This window comes from Caloenas nicobarica, chromosome 5, assembly GCF_036013445.1.
Source record: "Caloenas nicobarica isolate bCalNic1 chromosome 5, bCalNic1.hap1, whole genome shotgun sequence".
NCBI lineage: Eukaryota > Metazoa > Chordata > Aves > Columbiformes > Columbidae > Caloenas > Caloenas nicobarica.
The window spans coordinates 33,638,803-33,664,271 of NC_088249.1; the positions used below are offsets into that span (position 1 = coordinate 33,638,803).

Genomic DNA, 25,469 nt, shown 5'->3' on the forward strand with positions numbered 1-25,469 from the left:
TTTTTAATCAGCTAAGCTTTCAGTGACCATGCAAATACAAAGGTAACAAACACACTCCCATTTTTGTCACTGTAGGACAAGTATGAAGAGTCATGCAAAGCAGATCTCTGACACAAGAACTCCGCAGGTGTTTTCTGATCAGGACCATGTATTTCAAAGGACTATTCTGTACAAGATACAAATCACGCCTTGCATGATAGACTGCACATAGTGCTATATTCTTCTAAGCTTCTGCATTTCCTCTTCCAGCTGTTTGTGGATCCTTGATTCTCTCTTATGTTCTGTCCTCTTTTCCATGTTCCTCACAGGGTGATTTCCTGGTTACCTCAACATTTGCTTTCCTTATCCTGATGCCTTGTGACTGCTCTGTAAATGTTTCTGTATAATTACATTTATCTAAGTTTGGTTTCCTGCACATATACATGTCCTCCCCTCAGTCCCTGTTAACAACTACCATCTAACCATCTTATATTACACAAATTAACTCACTTGGAAAATTTTGTTATACAATACATAGCTCACAATGGCTCGTCTCTAGTCCTTGCTTATCTAGAGCTGTCCTATTTACTTGTAACTTTACTCAGATGAACCCTCTTATTAAGAGTAAATTCCTCCCCCTCTCTGTAAGTTCTAGTCAAACACCCAGATCGAGCCCTTGATGTATCCTTGTAATTTCTTGGTAATCTCTCAAAATCCTGCAAACATTATGAATTCCAATATATGGAAAAATATCTCTGATAATGTTCATTGTACTGCACAGCATATTCCACCTTTCTGGATCTGATTACATCAATCTTAGCGCCTGGTAAGTGACGTGGCATCTCTGTGCCGACAGAGAAATCTCACAGGAATTTAAATCTTTTTTGAATCTGATATATACATCAAGCAGAAAATTATTAATGCCTTGGATTCACCAACTTCTTGCTACAGACACATTTGCTAAGCAATGTCATCCTTTGCGATAAATGATGGCACCTCTAAAAACCCAGGCTAAATATTACTTAGTAAAGCCAACAGTTAAAAATATGTGCTTAAAGGGGTAAATTTCAGGTTATTAATAAAAAAAATACAAACAGTACATAGTTTAGTATTTTACGAGATTTCATATGTTTGGTAGGTAACATAAAATTCCCACTAATACTAAAGTTTCTGTTCATTTGAATGAAAGATTTTAAGAGTAATAAAAGCATGAAAATATTCAACTGACAAAAAATGATATAAGCCTGCATGTACCTTGGGTAGCAGTGAGAAGGGAATACACCGCCTACCAGAATTTTGCAAATAAGTAGTGTGCAGCAGCTACAAGAGACCATGTAACATCCAATGCATGTCATGCCATGCAGAAGGGGAGCAGAAAGTGACCACATGTTGAGTCTTCCTAAATGTAAGCTAGCTTACACTAGGAAAAATAAACCGATAAATCTGACAGAGTTTGTAAAAAGGGGGTAGCCAGCTAAATTGAAACATACCTGTAAATTTCAAGGAAAGCAGATACTTTCATAGACAATTTAATTGGTAAAATCTCTACGTATTGTTAAACTGTGTTCAACATTTACATTCTGCAGACAGGAATGAGGCAATTCAGCACGCAACACATCAATAAATGTAAATGATATATTGCATACAACTTATCTGAGGCCAAGCTAATTAAAGAATGAAACCACACCATATGTTAAAAATTAATTTCAAACTTTTGTTGAACTAGGACCATGAACAATTAACATGCAGAATCCAAACATAATAACAACAGCCTTTCCTATCACAAATGTTGTTACTTCCTCATTCTGTTTCTCACTTGGAGCTGCTACCTTAGTCTTAGGACAGCCTAGGTTATAATTTATGTACATGTACAAAAAACCTAACACCTATGCTTTGTGATACTGTTCAAAAGATTATACCCAAGAAGAAAAAAAAAGTAAATTATTGCTATTCAAATATTTTAAAATACAATATATAAAAATATAGACCGGTATTTAAAATTTTATTTAAGTTAATCACTCATTTTGATGACAATTTACTTAAAAGAATTTACAGTATTTCTCATTTTGCAGGGAAATTATATGAATCATTACTTTTACTGATACATATAATGATTCGGCATGTACAATGTGAAAACAATGCAAAAAATGGCTGAAAACAAGTTGAAGATGAAGTTTCAGTGACAAAAACTACAGAGGCAGTATGGATCCAATAAGAAAACTGATTGTAGTAGAGAGCAAGTTGTCTCTGATCTTGGGAGAATGTTTTTGGACACCTAACAGCTTTTTTATTACTGTGGCTGATTAAAATGAAAAGCCTTACTACTAAAATGTTCTTTTTGATGAGGTTTTTTTGCCATGAACTATAGACCTTGCAGTCCACTGGGATACAAATCCTTTGATCCTGTGCAGTCACATAAATTCAAAGTCGTAAAACAACATTGAATTTGATTTTATTAGTGTGGCTGATGTTGCCAGAATTGTAATGCAACCTTGTTTTTCTTCTCTTTTCTTCCTTTTCTTTTTGGGAGGGGGTGGAGAGGAAAGGAGAGTTTACTGTCAACATTGCTTCACAGTATAAAGAACTAATTTCTTTGGCAACCAGTCTCCAGATTAAGCCATTACAACAAAGCTTTGTAACAACATAGGAAAGTAATGATATCTATCACATTCTCCTAAATTGCAACCAATGACTTGGTCAAAGCAAAAAGTAGTGTAAGTACAGCACATAGAAAATAGTAAGCAAAGATGAAGTTATATATCTGCAGAAGAACAACGAGGAACCATGAATACTACATTTCAGTAGGAATTTTTTGTCTAAAAATTCTAAGAATACCTACACTGAGGAGATGACTAGCCTTGCCACAAATATATGGAGTTCAAATGTACAGCGAAAACCGCTAAAAGATTTTGAGGTATAGCAAGCTGTTTATTTCCTAGCTATGGAGGGAATTTAATTTTCAGGAGCCTTTTTGACACCAGGTATCAAAATAACGAGAGAGGTTCAGTTTTACTCTAAGGAACATAGTCATCTAAAAGAGTAATTGATGCTTACAATTATCGCATTCCTCACAAGTTACACAGAGGGACCTCAACACGTCAAAACAAATGGATTACTTGGTGAAACAGTCCTTCCTCTGACATAAAATACGTTAAACTACAAAAAATACTACTCCTTTTTCTATAGCAAAGGAAATGAAGGCAGAGGCTAATTTCACATCAGCTTCACATTCAGAAAACAACAGTTTTCATTAAGTTACACACTCTCTATGGAAGAACAACAAAAAAAATCTATTCCTTTCTTCACAACTTCATTATATATATTTTTTTCATAATGACAATATAATACTTGCCTCAATTACAATGATTAAAAAGAAAATTCAAACCACAGATATCGTGCCAAGGCAAAGCATATGAGATCTTACATACACAAGGTTATCTTTCATGATTTCTATCTTAATTTAACTAAGCAGCTTCCAATTCTGCAAATAAACTTTAGTGTTAAAAACAGAAGACAGTCTTTAAATATTCACCAATCAGGTAACATTTAGAAGAAAACCCAATACTGTGTTTATAACTAGCACTGGCCTTCTTTTTAACAGTGTAGAGTTGTTTATGCTCCACCCTGCAGGTAAAGATACCAGTATCTCAGATATTGCTCATGAACTTCCGAGATTCTACCTGGATAAAGAGAAGTATAACATCAATTATGGAAATGACTCCGTAATTGTGTAAAAGACATATCTAATTTAAACTATTGTATACTACATGCTAATCACACATCATCACATTATTCTAAATACTCCCATTATGGAAATCGAAAATATCGCACACACAAAAATGTGTTAAAAACCCTAACTTGGTCAGTTACTCCAAAGGGAAAACTATAAGTGTAGCTGCCAGAGTAATCTTAATTTTCTCCATCTTCATTGATGTTTCCATGTAGCACGGCTACGCAGAAACTTTATCTTCAACAGAACTGGTATCTCATTCAGACAACATGATGGGAGTTATTCCAGACAAAAATCCAAAACTGTATTATGAAAAAGTTGCAAGCTTTTAAGACTTCTGCATTATGTGTGTGAGTTGAAAGGTATATCATGAACAAAGCATGGAAACACAGTAAGAGACGTAACAGTAAAGGCATGATAATGGTGATCTGGAAAATCAGACTCTATATTTGCTTAAGTTGTATAGTTCCTACAATATGAGTCACAAGTCACTTTAGTCAGTGTTTCTCAAGTGGTAACCAATGATACACTTGTTTTCTAAGCAACTATTTTGAGATCTTCAGATCCAATTTATAGTTGCAAGGTAAGTCGAACTGAACTATGATGTGAATGTATATGTAAACGCAAGCATACCAATAAATTTGTTATAGCTTAGGGCTTTGGTATACCTTAGGTGCGTATAATATGAATTATAATATGTGCTGTATCTGAACATATATTGTAAAATCCAGTTTATACATACGAAACATCCTAACAAATTAAAACTAGTGACACTGGAAAAACCATAATGAAACTATCTATATTCAGATAACATTTTGATTAATAAACAAGGGAGGTTATTACTCAGTGACCAACAAAGATAAAATCAAATACTGAATAGACTATTTTCATTCTATGATACATATTCTGGGGGAAATTGTCTACTCCTAAGTAGAATGTGTATTGTGATGCCCAGATCCAAGTCTCTGCAATCTATCTCCTACAGTTTTGTCTTAACATCCAGACTACTTTCGTTTTCCAGCTAGCCAGTCTCATCCTAGTATCTCTACTCATCATTTTCTACCTAAAGCTCCACCTCTCATATTTCCATACATCTTTCCAGCTCTTGTGGCCTGCTTCAGATTCCAGTGGCTTTTCTTTGACATTGCCTTATAATCCAAAGCGGGTCAGGAGACAGGCTCCTAGCTTTTAGTTTCAAAGCATCCTTGGAAGGGTGATCCCCACTTAAGCAAGAGTAACTGGTGCCACCCATTAATCAGTGGAATTTAGTTTTGCCCCAGAGTTATTTTTATAACTTTGGTGGCTTCAGTATCTTTGGAGGCTTTGTGGAAATGGCACATTAAAAATTTGGTCAGCACCAGCAGATGCAATAGGTACAATAAGCACTGGATTTACAAAGTCAGAAGCTGCTAAAATCTGAAGTCTTTACTTAATATGAGAAGGAATAGATTTGTTTCAAGATATTTCACTTCCAATTTCAGATAGATTTTCCCTCTACCACCAAAAACTTCACCCTTGCCAAATTTGTCCCTGTTCTAAAACCAGGAATATTAAAGCAAGAATTTTTAAACTACACAAAATTATGTATTTCATTCAGAGAACTGGCTTACAATTATTAGATTCAAACAGACATCTGGTGTAGTAAATTTCAAAAAGCAGATGATTTTGGCAAGGAAGCATGTGGTACATGTTTTCAAAATCAAACTGATAAGATAACATCAATGCTATTTAATTTTTAGTGTCTTTTATACTCCCATGATGACATTTCACTCCTTTTCTCTTGTAGACAATTGTTTCCTATGTTACAGAGGTCTTCCAAATCTGTCAAAATAAAATGTCACCATGTTCACAGTATGTGTTCTACTTTATTCTCCTGAGTGCATAGCATACTCAAGGTGACGGGATAAATTAACTTTCACAAACTATGATAAATGCAGGGGTTTATAATTATTTTTTTTAGAAGAGTTTCTTTTTAGCCCTAATTAAGCAGAGTGTTTTGTAATGTGTCTAAATTTGAATAGGAGCTCAGTCTTGCTGATGTTTTATCGCCATAGATTATCTTGTTAATCTGTACACACATTTCAGCTATATATTAATAATACCATGTCCACATACTGAAACAGAGTTAAAGAGATATTCACTGCATACAATACGTATAATATGCTCTGTGGTAACTTCTCAAATAAACAGGAGAATCCTTGGATCAACATGTGGAATTAAAAGCATTCTGCAGCTGACATGAAGTCTAAACAATCCAAGTTCTTACAGTGAATTTGTATTGATGAAAATAATAGAGCAGCAATATAAGACATGGCAAGTATCAGTGAAAAAAAAAAAGGTGGGGGAGGGGAAAAAAACCCCAAAACCAAAAACCCACCAAAACCACCAAACAACAACACAATCAAAGAAAAGAGTCTTCATGGATATTAAAGCTATCTGATAGAAAATAATCACCATCTAAATGCATGATTAAAGGAAAGTGAGGATGAAAGGCACCACTTGCATCAAAAATATGGAAAAGAGAAGTCAGTGGAGGAGGAGAAGAGAGCGAGAATTTTGCTTAATATAAGTTTCAGAGCACAGCAGAGATACTTAAAACTTCATCAAGAATTTGAGTACAGAGTATGACACCAATATAGGCATTATAATGTGCAAGTTTTTGAAATGTAATTAAGCACTGAACTGGGAAATCATTCCCTCGTCTGCTACTCCACCTTCTCTAGCACTGGCCATGCAAATTTTTCATTACTGGGTAATTTTTCTCCTGCTGGGATTTTTCTGTTTCAGGAAATGCATACCTTAAAGATAATCTTGCTCCCATTGTCTGGGAGCCCTGGGAGTACTGAAATCGACATTTTAATATAATTTCAGAGGATTTCAGTCTCTTCTTTCTCATATTTTTTAAGCTTTTCTCAGCCTTTATATTTTCTCTGTCTTGATCTGCAGACAGGTTCTGCACTGAACAGGGGGACCTCCTTCAGGAGGACCAAGTAGCCAAGAAGATTCATGAGACACACAGTACACACGCACTGGTAAGCCATACATTTAGCAGCTAACCACAAAAGTCTGAAACATTTCAAGTTAGGCAAGAGTAGTATCAATAATTAACCACAAGCTGGGAGACCTTCATCAGTAACAACACATGGAAATGCTGAAAAGCCCCAACAGCTCATTAGGAAAGACTGACTAATAAACCTTTGTGACCTTGGCTGCTCCTTTGAGCTGCGACCCCACTCCACTAGCCAGAAGCATACACGATACAGATTCTCTCCTATTTGTGCATGCTGGGACATGAAAATTCGGTGAAGATCACACAAAGCAGCTAGCAACCTTATGGATGCATTTCATCTTGTAAAGGTTAAAAAATAACAATCTCAGTATTCTGAAGCAAAATCCTATTATCAAAAGTCAGTATGTTATCCACTTCTTAAATGTTGTTTTGTTAAATACTGTAGCATATCAAAGCTTTCAACACTCTTTGTCATTGGCCCTCATATTTTAATAGTAGATTTCAAAACATAATGGCTTCTGACAAATTGTGAAACCCCTTTCCCATACAAGAATTCACGTATGCACTTATAAAACCGAGGGGAGAAGAAGAATTCTTTTTTTGCCAGAAAGGAATCATAAAGATCCCTACTAAGAGCATCCAGGTCAGAAAATTTTCAATTGAATCCGCTTTGTTGTAACAGACTATCTACAACAGAGAAGATTAAGATAAATTCAAATATTGTTAAATGTTTTGATTTGGTGTTAAAGCATTTAATTTCTGGTGTTCTTTCTGAAGGTGAAATGAAATTTCATGTTTGTATACAAGTAAAAGACATTTTAAATTGTCAAAATAAAAGTGAAATCACCCACTTATATAAGAGGTTTTTTGATAAGCATTGTGGCATACAACAGCTTTCAACACTATTCACCACCGCCACCCACAGTCAAATTACGAATGTCAAAATGTAGCAGGGAGAAGCAGCACCTTTTGTTACACTCATTATGAAAGAGCAATGGAAGCATTCACAAATGGAAGCACACCAACCTGAGGGAAAACAAATGGGAAAGTGGAAAGACAAAGGGCCAGGGAAAGACAAAGTGCCAGGGAAAGACTTGTGAAGCATGAGATGTTAAAACAGATTTGAAAAGAATGAAAAGGTTGTCACACAGGTAAAGCTTTATTACTTCTCTCAATAACTGAGAAAATTCTTTGATGTCTTTGTGGTCTCAATACAAAATAAAAATGAATCATTCTGACATTATCAGACATTTTTGACTGGTGCTATGACTTTCCCATTCACATTCTTTTTTCTTCCACATCTTTCAACCTTTTTCTATGGCACTTTGAGGCATTGGTCATTAATCTCAATTTCTGATATGAGATTGTTTTCAAAGTTAAGCAAGTTTGCTTCTATATTTCAGCTCTTGAAGCCTTTGCAAAAGTGCAAAAATGTGAACATTACTAAGGAGACCACAAAGGTCACTATGAACACCCCATGATACATTCTTCTCTAAATGAGGCCAGCCTGTTCTTTCATAATGTCATGGGCAGTCATACACCGACTGTAATTACTGTTAACTATTTCTTAAGTTTCAACAATATGTTCATAACTGTGTTAGATGCAACTACAGGTATTTCCTTCTAAAATTTGCAATAAGATATTTCAGTGATGTAGAAATATTACTATGTAATATATGTTATGTATAATATATATTAGATATAATACATAATATGTATAATTTACAAGCAATCTATAGTTTATATTATATTGTTATCAAATATTTGTTGTTATTATTACTTATAGAGTGTATTATATAATGTGCATCACATAATATATACTAATATTATTATAAAAACCTGTGATTAATGGCTAAAGACACGATTATTCTCAGTTTGGGAACATGTGAAAGATGTAGTGAGCTGGTGGAAGCCTAATAACCTGTATCAGAGAGAAAGATCCATCGTATCTCATGTTATAGGACATTTTAAGACTTTAATTTTAAAATTAATAAATGGGAGACTAAACAGGAGAAAATAGGGAAAAAGTTTAACTTTTTAACTCATTTTATCAAATGAACTTACAGAAAAAAATATGCTACATCCTTGTGCAGCTATGTTAACTATTAAATACTGCAATCAAAATATTGCCTTAAAGTCAGTTTCTTCCTTTCAGAAGTCAGTAGTCCGTTTACAATATTTCGATTTAATATTAAGATGCTGCCATCTACTTAGTTGGTTATTAGATACCTAGACTTGATTCTGTAGGGAAAAATACTAAGGTGACGACAGCTACTACTTATCTATCAAGCAACTTTGATTCTAGTTCTAGGATGTGCAAGCTAATTTCTGACCTAAAACTAAGACTGTGCCAGATCCACCAATAGTGGGCAGGATGATACCACCACACCTACTCTCACCATTTAGAAGGACGTATGGAATTTGCACACACCCAGAGAAGCTGTGACGTACTTTGGGAACTTCTTCTGAAAGACTGAACTGACATCTAGTGGCAGAAGCAGGGAAAGTAAAAAATTCAACAAATAGTTTGATGTCTTAAAAATACATAATTCAATTTTTTTGCAAATAACAGGTGAAAAATTCAAAGAGTTTTTTGAACACAGCAACTAGTAAACGTAGTTAAAGGTAAATGGGTAAAAAAAAAAGTATTTGTCTCTACTATATTACCCTTTCTAAAGATCATCTTCATGTGGATGATTCAGTTGAATTGTGTACACTACTGAACCCATTAAGAGATATTATGAATTATTATGATTGTTATGCAGTACTATATTGTACAGATTCATCAATTACTGACTTGGTGTAATAAATGTTGGAATCTTAATTTCATTAATATCCACACTACATGACTAGAATTGATTTCACGTGACATCAAAACAAAAAAGAAAAAAGGAATAAAGCTTCAAGTTACTGTGATAACATAAAGATGGCAACATAAAATATACACAATACTGTTGTTCACCCTCCCTATGCAGTGTTTATTTTACATCCTTCAAGACTGCAACATTCTGGAGCATCTTTCTTATGAGGAAAGACTGAGAGAGCTGGGTCTGTTCAGCTGGGAGAAGAGAAGGCTGAGAGGGGATCTCATCAATGTTTATAAATATCTACGGGTGGGTGTCAAGAGGATGGGACCAGACTTCTTTCAGTGGTGCCCACCGATAGGATAAGGGGCAACAGGCACAGGCTGAAGCCACCACATTTTTCTGTTATACTCTCAAATAATAAAATGCGACAAGTTGTTACATTAAACAAAAAAACAATTTTACTTCCCTACACATTCCCATATGGAATTTTACAATGTAAAGTTCAATACGTACAGCAGTATGTAGTAATGCATATTTTTTTGTCTTAAAATACATCTTTACCTTCCTTCAAATAATGAAAAGCCAGAGGAAAGAGAGTATACAGACGTTGTCTGGTTTTCTCTAATGCTTTCCATTTTTACCAGTGTAAATGCTAGTAACATAAAGAATGAAAATCATATCCCTTTGCTGTTATATTTAAATATTACAGACTGAAGCAATTTAAAGGAAAAGTAATAATTTTTAAATGAATCATGAAACCCAGGAAAAATTCTTTGAAATTAGAGACAAAATAATAAAGGCTAACAACAGAGATGCAAAGAAAAAAAAATTGTTCTTTAAAATGTTTGAACATCAGGGACACAGGAGAAAGAACCTCTTAAAGTAGATGGACTATAAAAAAGGGGGAAAAAAGTTTAAAATGACACCCTTTCATTTAGAAAACTACTAAAACTTAGAAGTAGAACTAACAATTTATGATTTACTAAAGCAGCAGGACCATGTAGCAGCATCTGACTCTCAGATTTCACCCACTACAAAAAATAACATGCTGCAGTAAGATTTGACATTCTCTTCACGAAATGAATAACTTAGTGTTGACCTTTTTTGGGCACAGGACATATTAACAATATAGGAATTCAATATTTTCAGCCTAAATGTTTTTTAGATTATTCATGTGGCACTATATAGAAATTTTCACATGACATTCTACATGTTCCAGAGAAATAAACAGTTCTAAACCAACTGTAGAAACAAAAAGACTGCATCTATGATGGGTCACATTCTACTATAATGAATTATTTGTCAAGGAGATATAGGGAAAGAACAGGAACACTACTCAGAAGTCATGAAAGCATGTGACACTATAATTTATTAATCAGTACTATATACCATAACCTATGTGCAGACTCTGTTTCAGGAAACCCTTGAAACACTAATTGCTGGAAATGGCATACTAGGGCAACATTTCTCAGTAATTTAATCACTATGCATCTTTTATGAACTTGACGCCTTACACCAGTCTGGGCTGAGGTACAAAAATCAAGCAGCACACTGTTAAGGAAGGGGCATGGAGGCAGTGGTAGTAGAGGCAGAATGGAAGAGACAATGAAGACACACTTGCCAAAAAACCCAAATCATACAGGACCCCCACCATAAAGTAAGACAGCATTTCTCATATGTGTTTTCTAAGCACCCACTGCTGGTCACTGCTGGAGACAGGATAGTTGCTTCAACTGCACTTTGGTATAGGAAGTTTTTACATCCATCAATATTGTAAAATATCCCAGGAATCATCAGTCTTACAAACTTGCAAACAGAACTCTGTGCAACGTCTCCAGTAACTTATGAGTAACTCCAAAATGGAAATCCAAAAATCTTGTTTGAATTATGTCTTGCATACAATAATCTAAGTATTATTTTTCTGAATCAATTATTTTTTCTGAGCATCATGAGATAGACCTTTCACTTCAGTGTCATTACCTAAAAGGCCTACAAATCATATCACCTTTTCTGTTTTGCCTTTGGAACTACATAGCGTGAGATAAACCAGTACCAAACATGGAAATAATCACCAAATACATGCAATGTAAGAAAACATGATCTGTAGGACATTGTTGCTAAGAACGCCTAAGTCTTCTACTAATCATGGACAGCAAATATTTGATTTTAGCTCATTTCTAATTATAACTACATACATACATAAAATGGTGAGATTTTATGGTACTGAAAGTTACATCACAATTTCATTTTTCTGGAAACAACCCACTCACAATTTCCTTACTACTAAACAAGATAACATATAAACACAATTAATCATTAAGACATGATGATATTTGAGGAAAAGTCAAATAATCCAGATAAAAAATAATAAACTGATTTAAAAGAGAATGTTTATATCATTCAAAGTTATGAGCAGCAAATAAATTAATCTACTTCTGCTCCAGTGTCTTCCAGATGTACTCTTGTGGGAAACAACGTATGCAAGACAAACATTAACATTCTTTCAATGAAAGATGAAATTGGAGAGATGTGTGGTCTTTCATTATGCTTGTCAGTACCTGCCTCCTCTGCCTCTACTGTTTCCAGGGTTGCTGGAGATGCACGAACACATTTTTCTCTCTCACTGAGACTGCATAGTCTCTGAAATGCCCTCTCAAAATGAACAAATCCTCCTCACATGCACCTGTTGTTCTTGTGTGTCAGAGTTATGCTATTCTTTATAAAAGTTATTATTAATAGCATTTATTTTACATCACTCTTGTATTTACTTTAGTGCTAGCTTGCATTTCCCTGTGCTGAATTTTAAGAGATGCTGCACACACCAGAGGCTCTTTGCCTGTCCTGTCCACTCCACAAGCTGCTACCATCATTCCACTCTGTCTACTCAAAGACCTCACTGAACTTTCCATGCTTCATAGGTTTTACATTCATTGTTGTCTCAGCCTTTGTGCAGACACAAAGACATAGATACTCTGTGTCATACAAATACTGTACTTGTACTAGTCTGATGATTGCTATATGTGATCTGCCTAATGACATGGCCAATGTTATCAGTATCCTGGATTATCAGACTCCCGGTGTTAGTAAATTTGGGGTTTTCCCATTCTATTCACCTTGATGAAGACAAAGAATATACAGAATGCAGAATGTTTTGTACCTGATGACTTGTAAAATAAGGATTTAGCATATGGACCTGTATTAGAACACAGTGCACCTATGCTTAAGAATATATCACAATTGGAGAGAAAATAAAGATGCTGTTAATTTTTCTTTAAACTAGGACTGCTCAACAAATTCACTGCAAGTTATACTGCCATTTAAGTTCCTGCTTTTAAGATAAAACCACTTCCTTGTTATATTTCACTTTGCTTGGTGGAGTCAATTCTTAACATTTGATGGAAATATATGTTTGTCCTACTTAATTCTGTAAAATGCACTAGAGTCAGGGAAAGAAAAAATCATTACAAAAGTATACCTTTAATGTTTCAATTTCTTCTTTGTGTTCTCTCTTCAAATGCAAAATTGCAGCTTGGTACTCTGTAAAAGTGAAAAAAGTACATTCCATTAGAGTTAGAAAACAATTTGCCATCTTGAGCATAGTATATTTCATACACCACCACTAGGTCCAGAATGCAAATGCAGGCTCTCCAACAGAAGACCCTTCACAAAGGTGATTGAAAAGAAAATCTGAATATAGAAATTAGCATTCTTTTCTAAGATCACATGACCAGATTTTACATGGTGCTTCTGAGACCAGAGGACAAAGCAGAGGTCTTCAATGATGAGAGAGGAAAATGGGTGGGAAGATACATTAGACTGAAATAACAAGAGGTAACTTTAGTTTTGCTTAGCTTTGCAGATAAATGTGGAGCTGTTAGGATATTATGACACATGCTTGCACACCGATATCTGAATTCTAACTAATGAATTGTAAACATGCAATCACTATACACAGGCAAATTGGATAAAAGAGCAGTCACAAATACAAATGAAGACCTGGAAATGTACACAACAGCAAGAGATACAAAGAATTCTTTGTCTTAATTATATCAGATGAAGATTAATTACAAGGCTTAAGTACCTTCACAGGGTAATAAATAGCTCTTTCATTTAGTAGGAATATAACAAAATACAAAGGTATAACAAAATTGAAAGCATGAAACTTAAAACCAGAGAAAATTAAATCACCAGTGCAAAAACTAGGAGGCTGGGCATTGATTACACAGGTGTAGTGATGGCTGTAATATTAAGGTATAAATTTACCAAATGGACCTCTAGAACCTGGGTCTCATATTATGGTTTTTCTCAGTCCATACCATGGCTACAGTTGGCCAGATGAAGAAAGAGAAGACCTTTCATTACAGCTGTGTAATGATTTAAGAGAAGCCTGTCTTCTATAAGACATTGGCCCAGAAGCTGCAGCCCTCCTAAACAAGCAACTGCAGTTCATTCTCAGAGCATCAAAGCCCCACTTCTATCTGCTTCCAAATCTAAATGCATCCGAAAGTGTATTTCTAGTTCCCTGGCTTGGCTTCTGCTTCCTTGACTAAAAAAGGAATCAAATCCTAATTTAAGCAAGGATTGAAAACAGTCCAAAGGCTTTACTTTTTGCTGCCAATGTTATCTAATACTAAAGGGGTTTGTATGGTCCCTGGAACAGTAGAACCAATAAAATAGCATTAGAACATCAAAGCAGGCAACAAAGCACTAGATCAGTAAAATATTCCAGTGCTTAGGTGCTTTTATCTTTTTTTTAGACTTTATTCTATTTTTTCCCTTTTCTCTTGAAAGTACATGGAGGAAAGAGAAAAGGAAAGGTAACCTAGTCATCTCTCTGAAATCTGTATGATGTGCAAGCTTTTAATGTAAAGCTATGTTTTTCAAACACAGGTGAGGATATATGCAAGCAGCTGAACTGATACACAAAATCAAAAGAAAAAGTAAAAAGTAAAAACTTGGGTGATTCCAACTGGTAACAGTATCTAGCTAAAATCCTCCTTCCTCTAATGGCCTCTACTTCAAGCTTTCCAGAATAGGAAATTTGCCTGACTGCTCTGCTGGAGTCACAACCAGTTAGGTCCATGGACTTTTAGACCTTCTGTTGTTAATCCCTTTGACTGGTTGGTATTCTCTCTGGCAATAAACTCTGCTTATCCATTCACCTAAACAGGACTTAAGAAAACAGCTGCCTCAGGTCTCCAGAAATAGTTATGACCCTTCTGGCGCCTCAGCTGGTTAAGCATAGACTGAGTTTGCAGGGCATGAATCTTACCAGCATCCTGACTTGAAGTTTAAATTTTTATGGCCACATGGGGACTGAAGCAAACAACAGGCTTTGACAATGCTGCTAACCATCAGTTCTTAGTCTAGCTAACAGGACACAGATCTACAGATCTACCTTAACAAAAGATCTACTTTCTATGTGGGATTGCTCAATGCCTAACATTCTTCGGGATTTGAGTAAGAGAGTCATAGTTCACATATGCTGACACAGACCTGCACTGGCACCAAAAGCAGATTTTTCAGCATTCCTACCCATGCCCAACTCTCTGTTGCTTAGTTTCTTATCTTGGCACAAATGTTTGTGCAGCTAGAGAATGACTGGAGAATTCTGATGGATGAAACCTATTCTCCCTTTTACACAGTGTAAAAAGTTTAGGATTTTTTTAAAAATTAAGTATACGCCATTTTTTGTGGCAGACATTTTGCAAAATACCATAATTTTAAGTTATTTAAGTTGGGATGTGTTTTTCATTACTTCTCCTAGCTGAATAGAGATTGCTTTGTTGAATCTTTGTTCTCAAGCAGAAGACAGAGAACAGCAATTATTCTTTGGTTTACTTATTCCCTAAAAATATGCTTAGAAAGTACTAGATCATAATAATTAATAAACCTAGTTCATTACTTTAAACAATGCTACTGCATAAAAGCAAGTGCATCATTAATTTACATACTATAACATATTCAATAGATTGTCTACTGTGCAATAAACTGACATTCTACAGCATAAGTTACTTTTGTTTCTTTCTACCATTATATTTCTTCTTTAACTAGAAGAAACTCTCTATTGGCTAAAAGCTCACACCTGGCAAAGTACCTTTCAATTCTTCTCAAGCGAACACTTATTTTTGTGTGTAAGATATTATAATGAAAAAGGAATCACATCACTATTATAGTTTTGTATAACACGAAGTAACTCATGTCTATTCCTTTCATACTTTTTTGTGAAGTCACCCTAGTTTCTATATCCATTCTACATGGATAGTTAACATGCCAAGAAAATATCCTGCACATAGAGATGGCAATCTGAATCATTAAAACACTGCAGAATTTGACTAGAAAGAATATTCCAAAATCAGTTTCTGAAGATACTGCCAACAGAACAATAAAGTTTAATTATGCAACGGTGTTGGGGTGCTGCTTAGAATGGTAAAATCACAACAGCAAAGTAAACAGTAATGACATGTTAATAGAAGTAACTCTACTGTGAACAAAATATAGGCAGGGCTTTATAAACTGAGTTCTTAAATTCCGTTTAACTCACAGAGTCATCTAGACTACAGAAACAATCCAGAAGTACTAAAAACTCTAAATTATCAGTGAATGCTTCATCTAGTTACAAATTAACTATGACAGAGTTTAAGAAATTCCATACAGCTCTATGTGTAGCCAGTCTGATTCTCATATAATCACTGTAACTCATCTAGCTTTATGAGTTAAGACACATGAAGATATGTGGAGAGTTCTCAGAGCCCGCTGAGGTAGAAGGTTACAACTGGACTTTATGACCTCCCGCTTCCTGGTACTACAATATCTTAAGGACCTTCAAGACCAACATGGAAATAACGCTTCTAATCAGAGAGCCACAGAATGGCTGATATTGGAAGTGACCTCTGGAGGACATCTGGTTCAACCCCACCCTGAGAACTGCTTGCCGAGGGCTACAGCCAGATAGCTTTTGAATGCTTCCATGAATCTCCATCCTCCTCACCCTCTCTGGGCAACTTGTGCCAGTGTTCAGTCACCCTCACAGTGATAAAGTGTTTCCTGATGTTTAGCTAGACCTTCCTGTGTTCCAATGTCTGCTCACACTGGTCCTGTCACCGGACACCACTAGAAAGAGCCTGGCTCACCCTTCTTTACACACTACCTTGTAGATCCAAACTGATCTTGCATCACAAGGTGACTATTGTATCCCATGCCAGTATAGACCCTAGTTTGTGTAATGTCAGAGGGGTTGTATTTTCTGAGGTTTTAAAGTTGTTCAGCCATAACAGAAGCTGATTGTACAAATATCCTGTTGTACTCACCTGGTCTCCAAGCAGCCTGTCGGGAGACAGTGTCTTGAGGGCATAAATAAGTTAGCTATCCCTAATGTAGATATTACTCTGAAGGGCTTTTGAAAAAAATAAATCAGATACAAACCAGATGGCAAGTGCTCCTAACTGAAAAATGACCACAAGAAAATTAGGATTTAATCACTGAGAAAACAATTTTAAATTGTAGTGCTTTATATAAGGAAAACAAGCAAAAAATTAAACAATCTCATTGCATAGATTCAGCTCCAACCAGCTCTAACTCTTAATTTTCATTTGTTACTTCTAATTTACTGCTTTTTCCTTTGTTTTGAGAGGACTCCATCCCAAGAAAAATTTAATAAATCATGGAATTTTTTGCCCAGTTGGGCATACTCTATACTTATGCAACTCGATTCTTCCTTCAGTTAATAGTTATAACCCACTGCAGCTAAAGTAAACATTCATAAAATTGGATGTTTTTTCTAAGACAATGAGATAAGGCAAATATACATTATGAAGTCTTAAATAAGTGCAAATATTTGTTACATCTGCTGGTAGTTAGCAATGTATTTTAAAATACCAGGTTAGTGAAAAGTGTTTCACTAAAATGCTTTTTTTAAAGTAGCAGCTTTCAAGATGGCAAAGTACATGGGAAGCTGGATAGAGGTCTTGGTGAAAACTAAAGATATACAGTGACATAACAGTGCAAGGTTTCCCTTTTCTATGTTGTTGTTGGAAAAATTAAACAGTTCGTAATTGAGATAAAATTAATAATATAAAAATTGTCCTTACTGTGAAACTTACATTTCCATCTACTCCCATGTTTTGCTGCAGTTGGTAGATAAGACAGGCATCTAATGCAGGCTTGTTAACCATGTGGAGTTATCAGATAGACCAAACCTCTACTTGGACCTCATCATCGGGAGAATGATAATGATGAGAAAATGACCCGTCCCTCCACCACCACTACCACTTTTCTACACTTTGATCCTGTACATTTGTACTTTCTGCCTCTAGGACTTGCCATATGTATTTTGCATCCAATGTGTAACTTACACCAACATTAAACCACGAAGGTCCTCCGTTCACATAGAAGCAGGACAAAGAGATGCCTGTGGTCCAGATCAAATCAATTTTCCAAGTTCAGAGTTCTATCCAGATCACTTCCAGGGGCACAGTTATTACTCAGTGAAGGTACCTGGGGGTTATCCAGTCAATCAGACTTTACAGAAATGCTGCACTAAGGCATAACAGGAGAAAAAAATTGCTACAAAAGTAGAAGAAAATACCTAGTTTGGAAAGATAATCTCATTGTAGACCATTAAAGCAGCAGAATGCTGGAAAAAGGAGCTGAATTTCTTTCCAGAAACTGATTCAGTTTCTAGAAGACACTTGAAAGTGAAGTGAATTAAGCAAAACCACCTTGCTTTGCATTACCAATGTCACATATTCCTAATTTACAGAGTTTTGGGGGCACTTTTGTTCCTATTTCTAGAGACCTCTGAGAAGGTAAACTGAAAACTGCCACAGTGCAGTGGTGCTACTGTGAAATAAAAATAATTCCATTTCATAGCAAACAAATTTATATCTCTGTTGAGACAAGCCAAAAGCCTATTATGTCTAGTATCCTGCCTCAGTAGCTAAAAAGCAGATGACATGTAAAAAAATTAAAAACCAGCAAAAAGGCGGTAGTACTTTTCTAGTACTACTGAAAGTGCAGCAACCTGATTTGCAATTCAGGAACTTTCTAAACCAGAGAAGTTGTTTGCATATTTAACAGCTTGCAAGTGGATTCCGCTTCCTAGAATGCGCATTGCTGACCTTAAAACTCCTGCAAGCAGACAATGTCCTGCAGCAAAGAGTTAATTGCACATTAGGTAAAGACCCTTTTGTTATTTTGAACCTGCACCTGTTTGGTTCATTTGATGCCTCCAATTCATGTGCTAGAAGAAACAGTGAGCGACTATTTGCCATTTACCCATTTACTTCTTTTTCATGATTTTAGAGATCCCCGTCATATGTCCCCTTGACTGATTCTTCTCCAGTAGAAAAAATACTAGTCTACATAGACTTTCCTTATAAGGAAAATGTTCCATATTATTGATCAAAGTTGCCATCCTTCCCTGAACCTTTTACAGTTCTACTGTACCCTCTCTGAGTTGACAAAAGTACATTTTCCCACAAAATTCAAAATGTGGACATTCATACAAAGGCATTATGATGATCTAGAAGATTTTATCTTCTGTTTCTTTCTTACTGCTTCCTATAACTTCAGTTGCTTTTATCAATAATAACTACTGAGAACTGAGCTGGCACTTCCCAAGATCTATTTCAACTTCAAGGTTTTGCTTTTAAAGACCAATTGTCAGATCAGAGTTCATTATTCTCTATATGTATTTAGGATTTTTTTCCTCAAGTGCACATCTTAATAGTTCTGTATTTTGGATCTCCTTTGCCATTTTATTGCATAGTCCCTCAATACTAGATTTTATTTTATTTTATTTACCTTTTTTTTTTTTTTTTAAATTATCGATCCTTATGTAAAAAAGTTTGCATCCTGATGAGAGAATGGTAAGTTTGTTTTCAGGTCTTATCTTCATTACTCTTACTAACTTCATATGAGTTGCAAGCTTCCCCTTCATAAGTCTCATTTTTGCTGTTCATTTATGACTATGTGCAGAATGTAGAGTTGCAGAGTGTTTGCAGCCTCAGCAAGTTTGGTGACAATACAAAACTGGGAGAAGAGGCTTGTAAGCTGGAGGGTCTTGCTGCCATCCAGAGGGACCTCGACAGGCTGGAGAAATGGCCTGACAGAAACCTCATGAAGTTCAATGAGGGGAAGTGCAAAGTCTTGCACCTGGAGAGGTACAACCCCAGGCACCACGACGTACTGGGGGCCAATCGGCTGGAAAGCAGCTTTGCAGAAAAAGACCTGGGAGACACCAAGTTGAATGTGAGCCAGCAATGTGCCCTTGAGACAAGAAGGCCCACAGTGTCCTGGGCTGTGTTAGGAGGAGTCTTGCCAGCAGGTTGAGGAAGCTGATGTAAAATTAGTGACTTCCACTGGGTGGCAGTTTTGTTCTCCATTAACAACCTTTTTCTTTTATTTTTTCTTTTCTATTTTTTTTTTTTTCCCCTGGAGTCAAACTATAATTCACCGATTTATAGTTCTATATAAACTGGTTTTTTTATTCTGAATATCTGAATATGAATGTGTTGTCATTAGTTTTTCATCTAGATTTTTATTTTAATACAGTTTTGTGTCTTATCTTTTTCGTAATGACTGTTAGATTGTGTTTGATGGTAACATATATATCTGAAATTTCCTTGTTCTGCTGTATGTTTTTAGAAGTGTTTGGGAAAAAAAAGCCCCACAACTTACAGAGTGATCAACTAGACTAATGTCATGATCCTGTTCTGCCACTCATAGATACAGTCAATATTAGAAATTATCATAACTTTAATTCCAGTCATGCTATATTTGGTTCTGCCTACACACAGGTGCAGGAAAATCAATTATAATTAGTATGTTGTCTGATTTTACACAAATATTTTAGCATTGAACATTGCAAAGACAGAACCAGTGCAAATTTGATAACATTCTTCCTTGGTTAACTTAGAGTTTTGGTATCAGTCTGTTTCCTTATTTTAAAGTAGGCTGGCAATATGGATCATGTAAAGATAATATTGACTAAAAAGATATCAGTATATCAGGAAAAGAAATTTGGATCTAAAAGCAAGGATTTTTTAAATAATATTTTCCTATCATAAGGTACTACAACATTTGAAACACATCAGCTAAAGCATTAAATTAACATCAAATTCAAAGTAATGGATTGCAAGAAGGAAATTAGGTTGTGTTTCAACTAAATACCCGTGCAAGGAGCAAGCAACTCCGTGTCCTGTAATTGCATCAAATATAGTATGTGAGCAGATATGACAATGATTGTGGAAGAACAATGGAAAAGCTGAAGAAGCAAAACAAAACAATTAAAATAAGTTAATAATTGAGATGGACAAGAGGTGAACAAAGGGCTTAAAATGCTCTAAGAAGGCAGAAATGGAATTCATTATAGAATCACAGACATCAGCTGTGTGAAGACAACAGAGTGTCACACATTGTGAAACAGTGGACAAATGCCTATAACCATTCATACATCACATCTTCTGGAGCAGAGTGTACAAATACTCTAAAGAACATTAAGGGTGCACAGATACAACAGCAGAAGGTTTTATTCACGTTGTCTTGAATAGCAATTTAAAAACAAATGTACCTGGGACTCAGAAAGCTGACAGATACCAAAACTTACATACAGGGAAAAGGAAACGCAATAGAGAAAGGTTGCTCATCCCGATGTAAGTTATACAAAAAGCACATAGTTTTTAATTGTTATTGTATTTTATAACTGTGAGTTTTAAAGCTTAACACAGAATAATCTGAAACAAAGAAAGATGTATTCAATATATTGGACTAATTTTTACATCACTATGTTTTCTAAAATTTTGGCTCTCAAAGCTAATCTTATAAATAAAATGTATAATGGACAACTGCTTATATCTACTATTGATAATCATAAATCCCAAGTATCTAAAATAGCAGCATATTCTAGTATTATTAGGCCCTTGATATTTGAATACGAATGAGTCCATTGATATTTACTGCCCCACCTATTCAGCTTTAGTATTTATTCTAACTTTCCAGGATAAACATGATCTCCAGGCAATACACCTGTAACTTCTTTGGGCCTGTTGGGGTCTATGGTGTCTACAGAGAAAGTCCAGCTAGGATATCAAGGTGTCAAGGATGTTGAATGGAGGATTTCATTTGAGCTGGCTTCTTTAACACACACGCACACACAGAATTCCCAAATAACTACACCTCTAATCATTTTAGTTACAAATTCAGAAGACCTCCAAAATCTGAATCGTATATCTGTATGATCAGTAAATATTGTTTATTGTGTTCAAGAAGTTGCATAGGCCAGAATTCCTTCACCTCAGAACCCCAGCTTTTTAGGGCAGAGATGAGTGGTACGATTTTCTTTTACTGTTCCACAAACAATTCTAAGATGTTGCTTACTTATTTTTTCTATTGGAAAGGAGGGAAAAAATATAAGATTTTTATGGGATGGAAAAACCTAATAGCTCACCCATTTGCCCAGTCTCCAAGCAAGCAGGAAATCACCTGAGTGGCCTGTAACTCTAAATACCTAAGTGTTTCTAGGACGTCCACACCATCACCATAGTCCTGTAAGGTGAGGCCTTCTTTGAGTGAAGGAAATGGGAGGTGCTAGCAATTCAGTTGTCGGGAAGACATGAGTCTGTCAGACCAGACTCTTCAGAAGTCCACTTAATGGCAGCTTATACAGACAATCTAACTTTCCTGCCCTAAGATCATTGATGGTATGTCCAGGGAAATTCTAACAAATTCCAATGTAAGTTGCTTTAATTAAGGCAAAAATGTCTGAACACCATCTTTTTTTCCTAAGAAGTATTCATAAAGCTGTAATAAACGTGAGTGGACTCTCATTCTGAAACTTCAAACGAACAGCACAAGGCTTCAACGTCCTTTGAATTTATTTCTTCTATTATGATGTCCACTTGCATCATCATCTAAATGGTGTTCCATGGTAGAATTAAGGACTAACTTGTTCTTTAGTGATATAATGCATCAAGAGTTTATCCTGGTCATAAGGTTCATTTATAGGTCTTGTAAAATAATCACATTGAATATTCATGAACAATATCTAGTGCTCCTAACTCAACTACAAAAAAAGATCAAAAAAAGAAAACAAGTCTTAATGCTTAGAAAGTTTTAACTCAGCAGATTGCTTATACTGTAATTGTTTGAAAAGCGTGGGAACAGGAAACAGCTAAATGAATAAACAAATGATCACCCATACACAGTATAATGACAAGTTCTCATCTTACAGAAATAAAGAAGACAGGCCAGAGATACTGAAGCAATATATTACACTAAAAGAAGGACTAAGAAAGAATTTCTTGTTCTCCAGAAAAGCTGTTTTAATCACTAGGGAATCAGTATTCCATAATTTGAGAATGTCTTTAGGAGGCTTTTATTCAAATATTTATTTTTTCAAAACAGGCAGACCAAAATTTCAGAGTACTTTATGTATATTACGGATTATATAAACTCAATGTCAAAAAAAAGTAGTATACTTATAAAAAGTACACGGGTTCACCACTTCCATGACATGAGAATGAAACTAGTCAGTCTTCACCTAAAATACCACAAAAGCCCGCTGTTATCTCAGCTGTCACAGAAGGACCCTTCAGAAGATCTCACCTTCTCTCAAGGATAAGAGGGTCATTAGGGGCAGTCAATATGGCTTCACCAAGGGGAAGTCATGCTTAACCAACCTCATAGACTTTTATGAGGACATAACGAGGTGGCTAGATGACGGCAAAGCAGTGGATGTGGTCTATCTTGAGTTCAGTAAAGCATTTGACACAGTCTCCCACAGCATCCTCGCAGCTAAACTGAGGAAGTGTGGTCTGGATGACCAGGTAGTGAGGTGGACCGTGAACTGGCTGAAGGAAAGAAGCCAGAGAGTTGTGATCAATGGGGCAGAGTCTGGTTGGAGGACTGTATCTAGTGGAGTCCCTCAAGGGTCGGTACTGGGACCAGTACTATTCAATATATTCATCAACTACTTGGATGAGGGAATTGAGCGCACTATCGGCAAGTTTGCTGATGACACCAAACTGGGAGGGGCAGCTGACATGCTAGAAGGCTGTGCTGCCATCCAGCGAGACCTGGACAGGCTGGAGAGTTGAGCGGGGAAAAATTTGATGAAATATAACAAGGGTAAGTGTAGAGTCTTGCATCTGGGCAAGAACAGCCCCAGGTTCCAGTATAAGTTGGGGAATGACCTGTCAGAGAGCAGTGTAGGGGAAAGGGACCTGGGGGTCCTGGTGGACAGCAGGATAACCACGAGGCAGCACTGTGCCCTTGCAGCCAAGAAGGCCAATGGCATCCTGGGGTGTATTAGAAGGGGGGTGGTTAGTAGGTCAAGAGAGGTTCTCCTCCCCCTCTACTCTGCCCTGCTGAAACCGCATCTGGAATATTGTGTCCAGTTCTGGGCCCCTCAGTTCAAGAAGGACAGGAAACTGCTGGAGAGAGTCCAGCACAGAGCCACAAAGATGGTGAAGGGAGTGGAGCATCTCCCTTACGAGGAAAGGCTGAGGGAGCTGGGTCTCTTTAGCTTGGAGAAGAGGAGACTGAGGGGTGACCTCATTAATGTTTATAAATATGTAAAGGGTGAGTGTCAGGATGATGGAGCCAGGCTCTTCTTGGTGACAACCAATAATAAGACAAGGGGCAATGGGTACAAACAGGAACACAGGAGATTCCACTTAAATATCAGAAGAAACTTCTTCACAGTGAGGGTGACAGAGCACTGGAACAGGCTGCCCGGGGGGGTTGTGGAGTCTCCTTCTCTGGAGACATTTGAAACCCCCCTGGACGCCTTCCTGTGTAACCTCATCTAGGTGTTCCTGCTCCGACGGGGGGATTGGACTAGATCATCTTTCAAGGTCACTTCCAATCCCTAACATTCTGTGATTCCATGAATCTGTGATTTCCACATACATGGAACAACATAAATGCTTTGTAACATGCCTTATTCAGATATGTCAGTTACTTCAGCAACCAGTTGCAGAAGTAACAAGTCATTGTAGAAAAAAGAGGAATGCTATCAGAAAATCCTGTTTTAAAATAAACAGAGTTCCAACTCAGCTTCAGTTTGTTATCACATATTCTATAATAATTCAATTATTCCAAAGACCTGCTTAAAAGGAGTTTCCAGGTCATGAAGGTTTGTACAAAACAAGTTCCTTAAGCTTCATTTGAAATCCAGCAATGGCCGGGGCACTGTGTGTCCTGCTCTTGGTTGGACACAAAACTGAGCAAGAAAACACAGAAAGACACAGCAGGGGCTATATCTGAAATAAGCTTCCATAAATCAGGTTAATAGCATTCATTCCCTTTCTTAAAGCACAATTAAATCTTCTTTTCCTTCAAAATACATCCCTACTGATCCATTGCTAATGACATTGTCAGTTACTAACTTATTAGCCCTCACACAGTTTTCAATGGGATTTTATTGTATTATTTTGGCAGTGTTAAATGTGCTCTTGTTTTGAATAAGGACCAGTGTGTGTCCAAATACACCAGTGTCATGGAAAAGTAAAAAGCTATCATCCCTTTAATCCTTCCAAAGTGACTGGTAAACAGGCTAAACTCAGTTCTTCTACAAAAAGCTTCAGTTTTCGTTTTTCATATACAATATTTATTCAAATCAGTAAAAGTATGCTGCTACAATATTTCCCATCATTTATCAATTCACTTCACCTTGTCATTTTGCTTAAATTCAGTTGTTACCTCAGTTTTATGTAAGATACACTTCACAATAGAGGACCATAGCCTGCCAACTCACAAAGAAGTTTTCCAGCTCTATTTTCACTACACCTAAAGTCCTTTCTGCAAAGATTTTTAGAATAAGCACTGCCAGATTATAATGAGCCCAATTATTAGGCATATTAGATTGTCTCTTTAAAGGGTTACATTTACCTGGAATTTGCTGACAGACATGAGAAATGAGAAAAAAAACAAAAAACAACAA

General features: G+C 36.1%; 1 protein-coding gene across 1 annotated transcript in view; it reads right to left on the reverse strand.

Moving 5' to 3' along the window:
• The window catches only part of FMN1 (formin 1), a 137,870-nt gene that overhangs the window by 97,918 nt on the left and 14,483 nt on the right, over positions 1 to 25,469 (reverse strand). Inside the window, exon 3 of the mRNA XM_065636384.1 lies at positions 13,002 to 13,063. Within this exon, the coding sequence (XP_065492456.1) occupies positions 13,002 to 13,063 (62 nt within the window). The remainder of the gene's footprint in view (positions 1 to 13,001; positions 13,064 to 25,469) is intronic.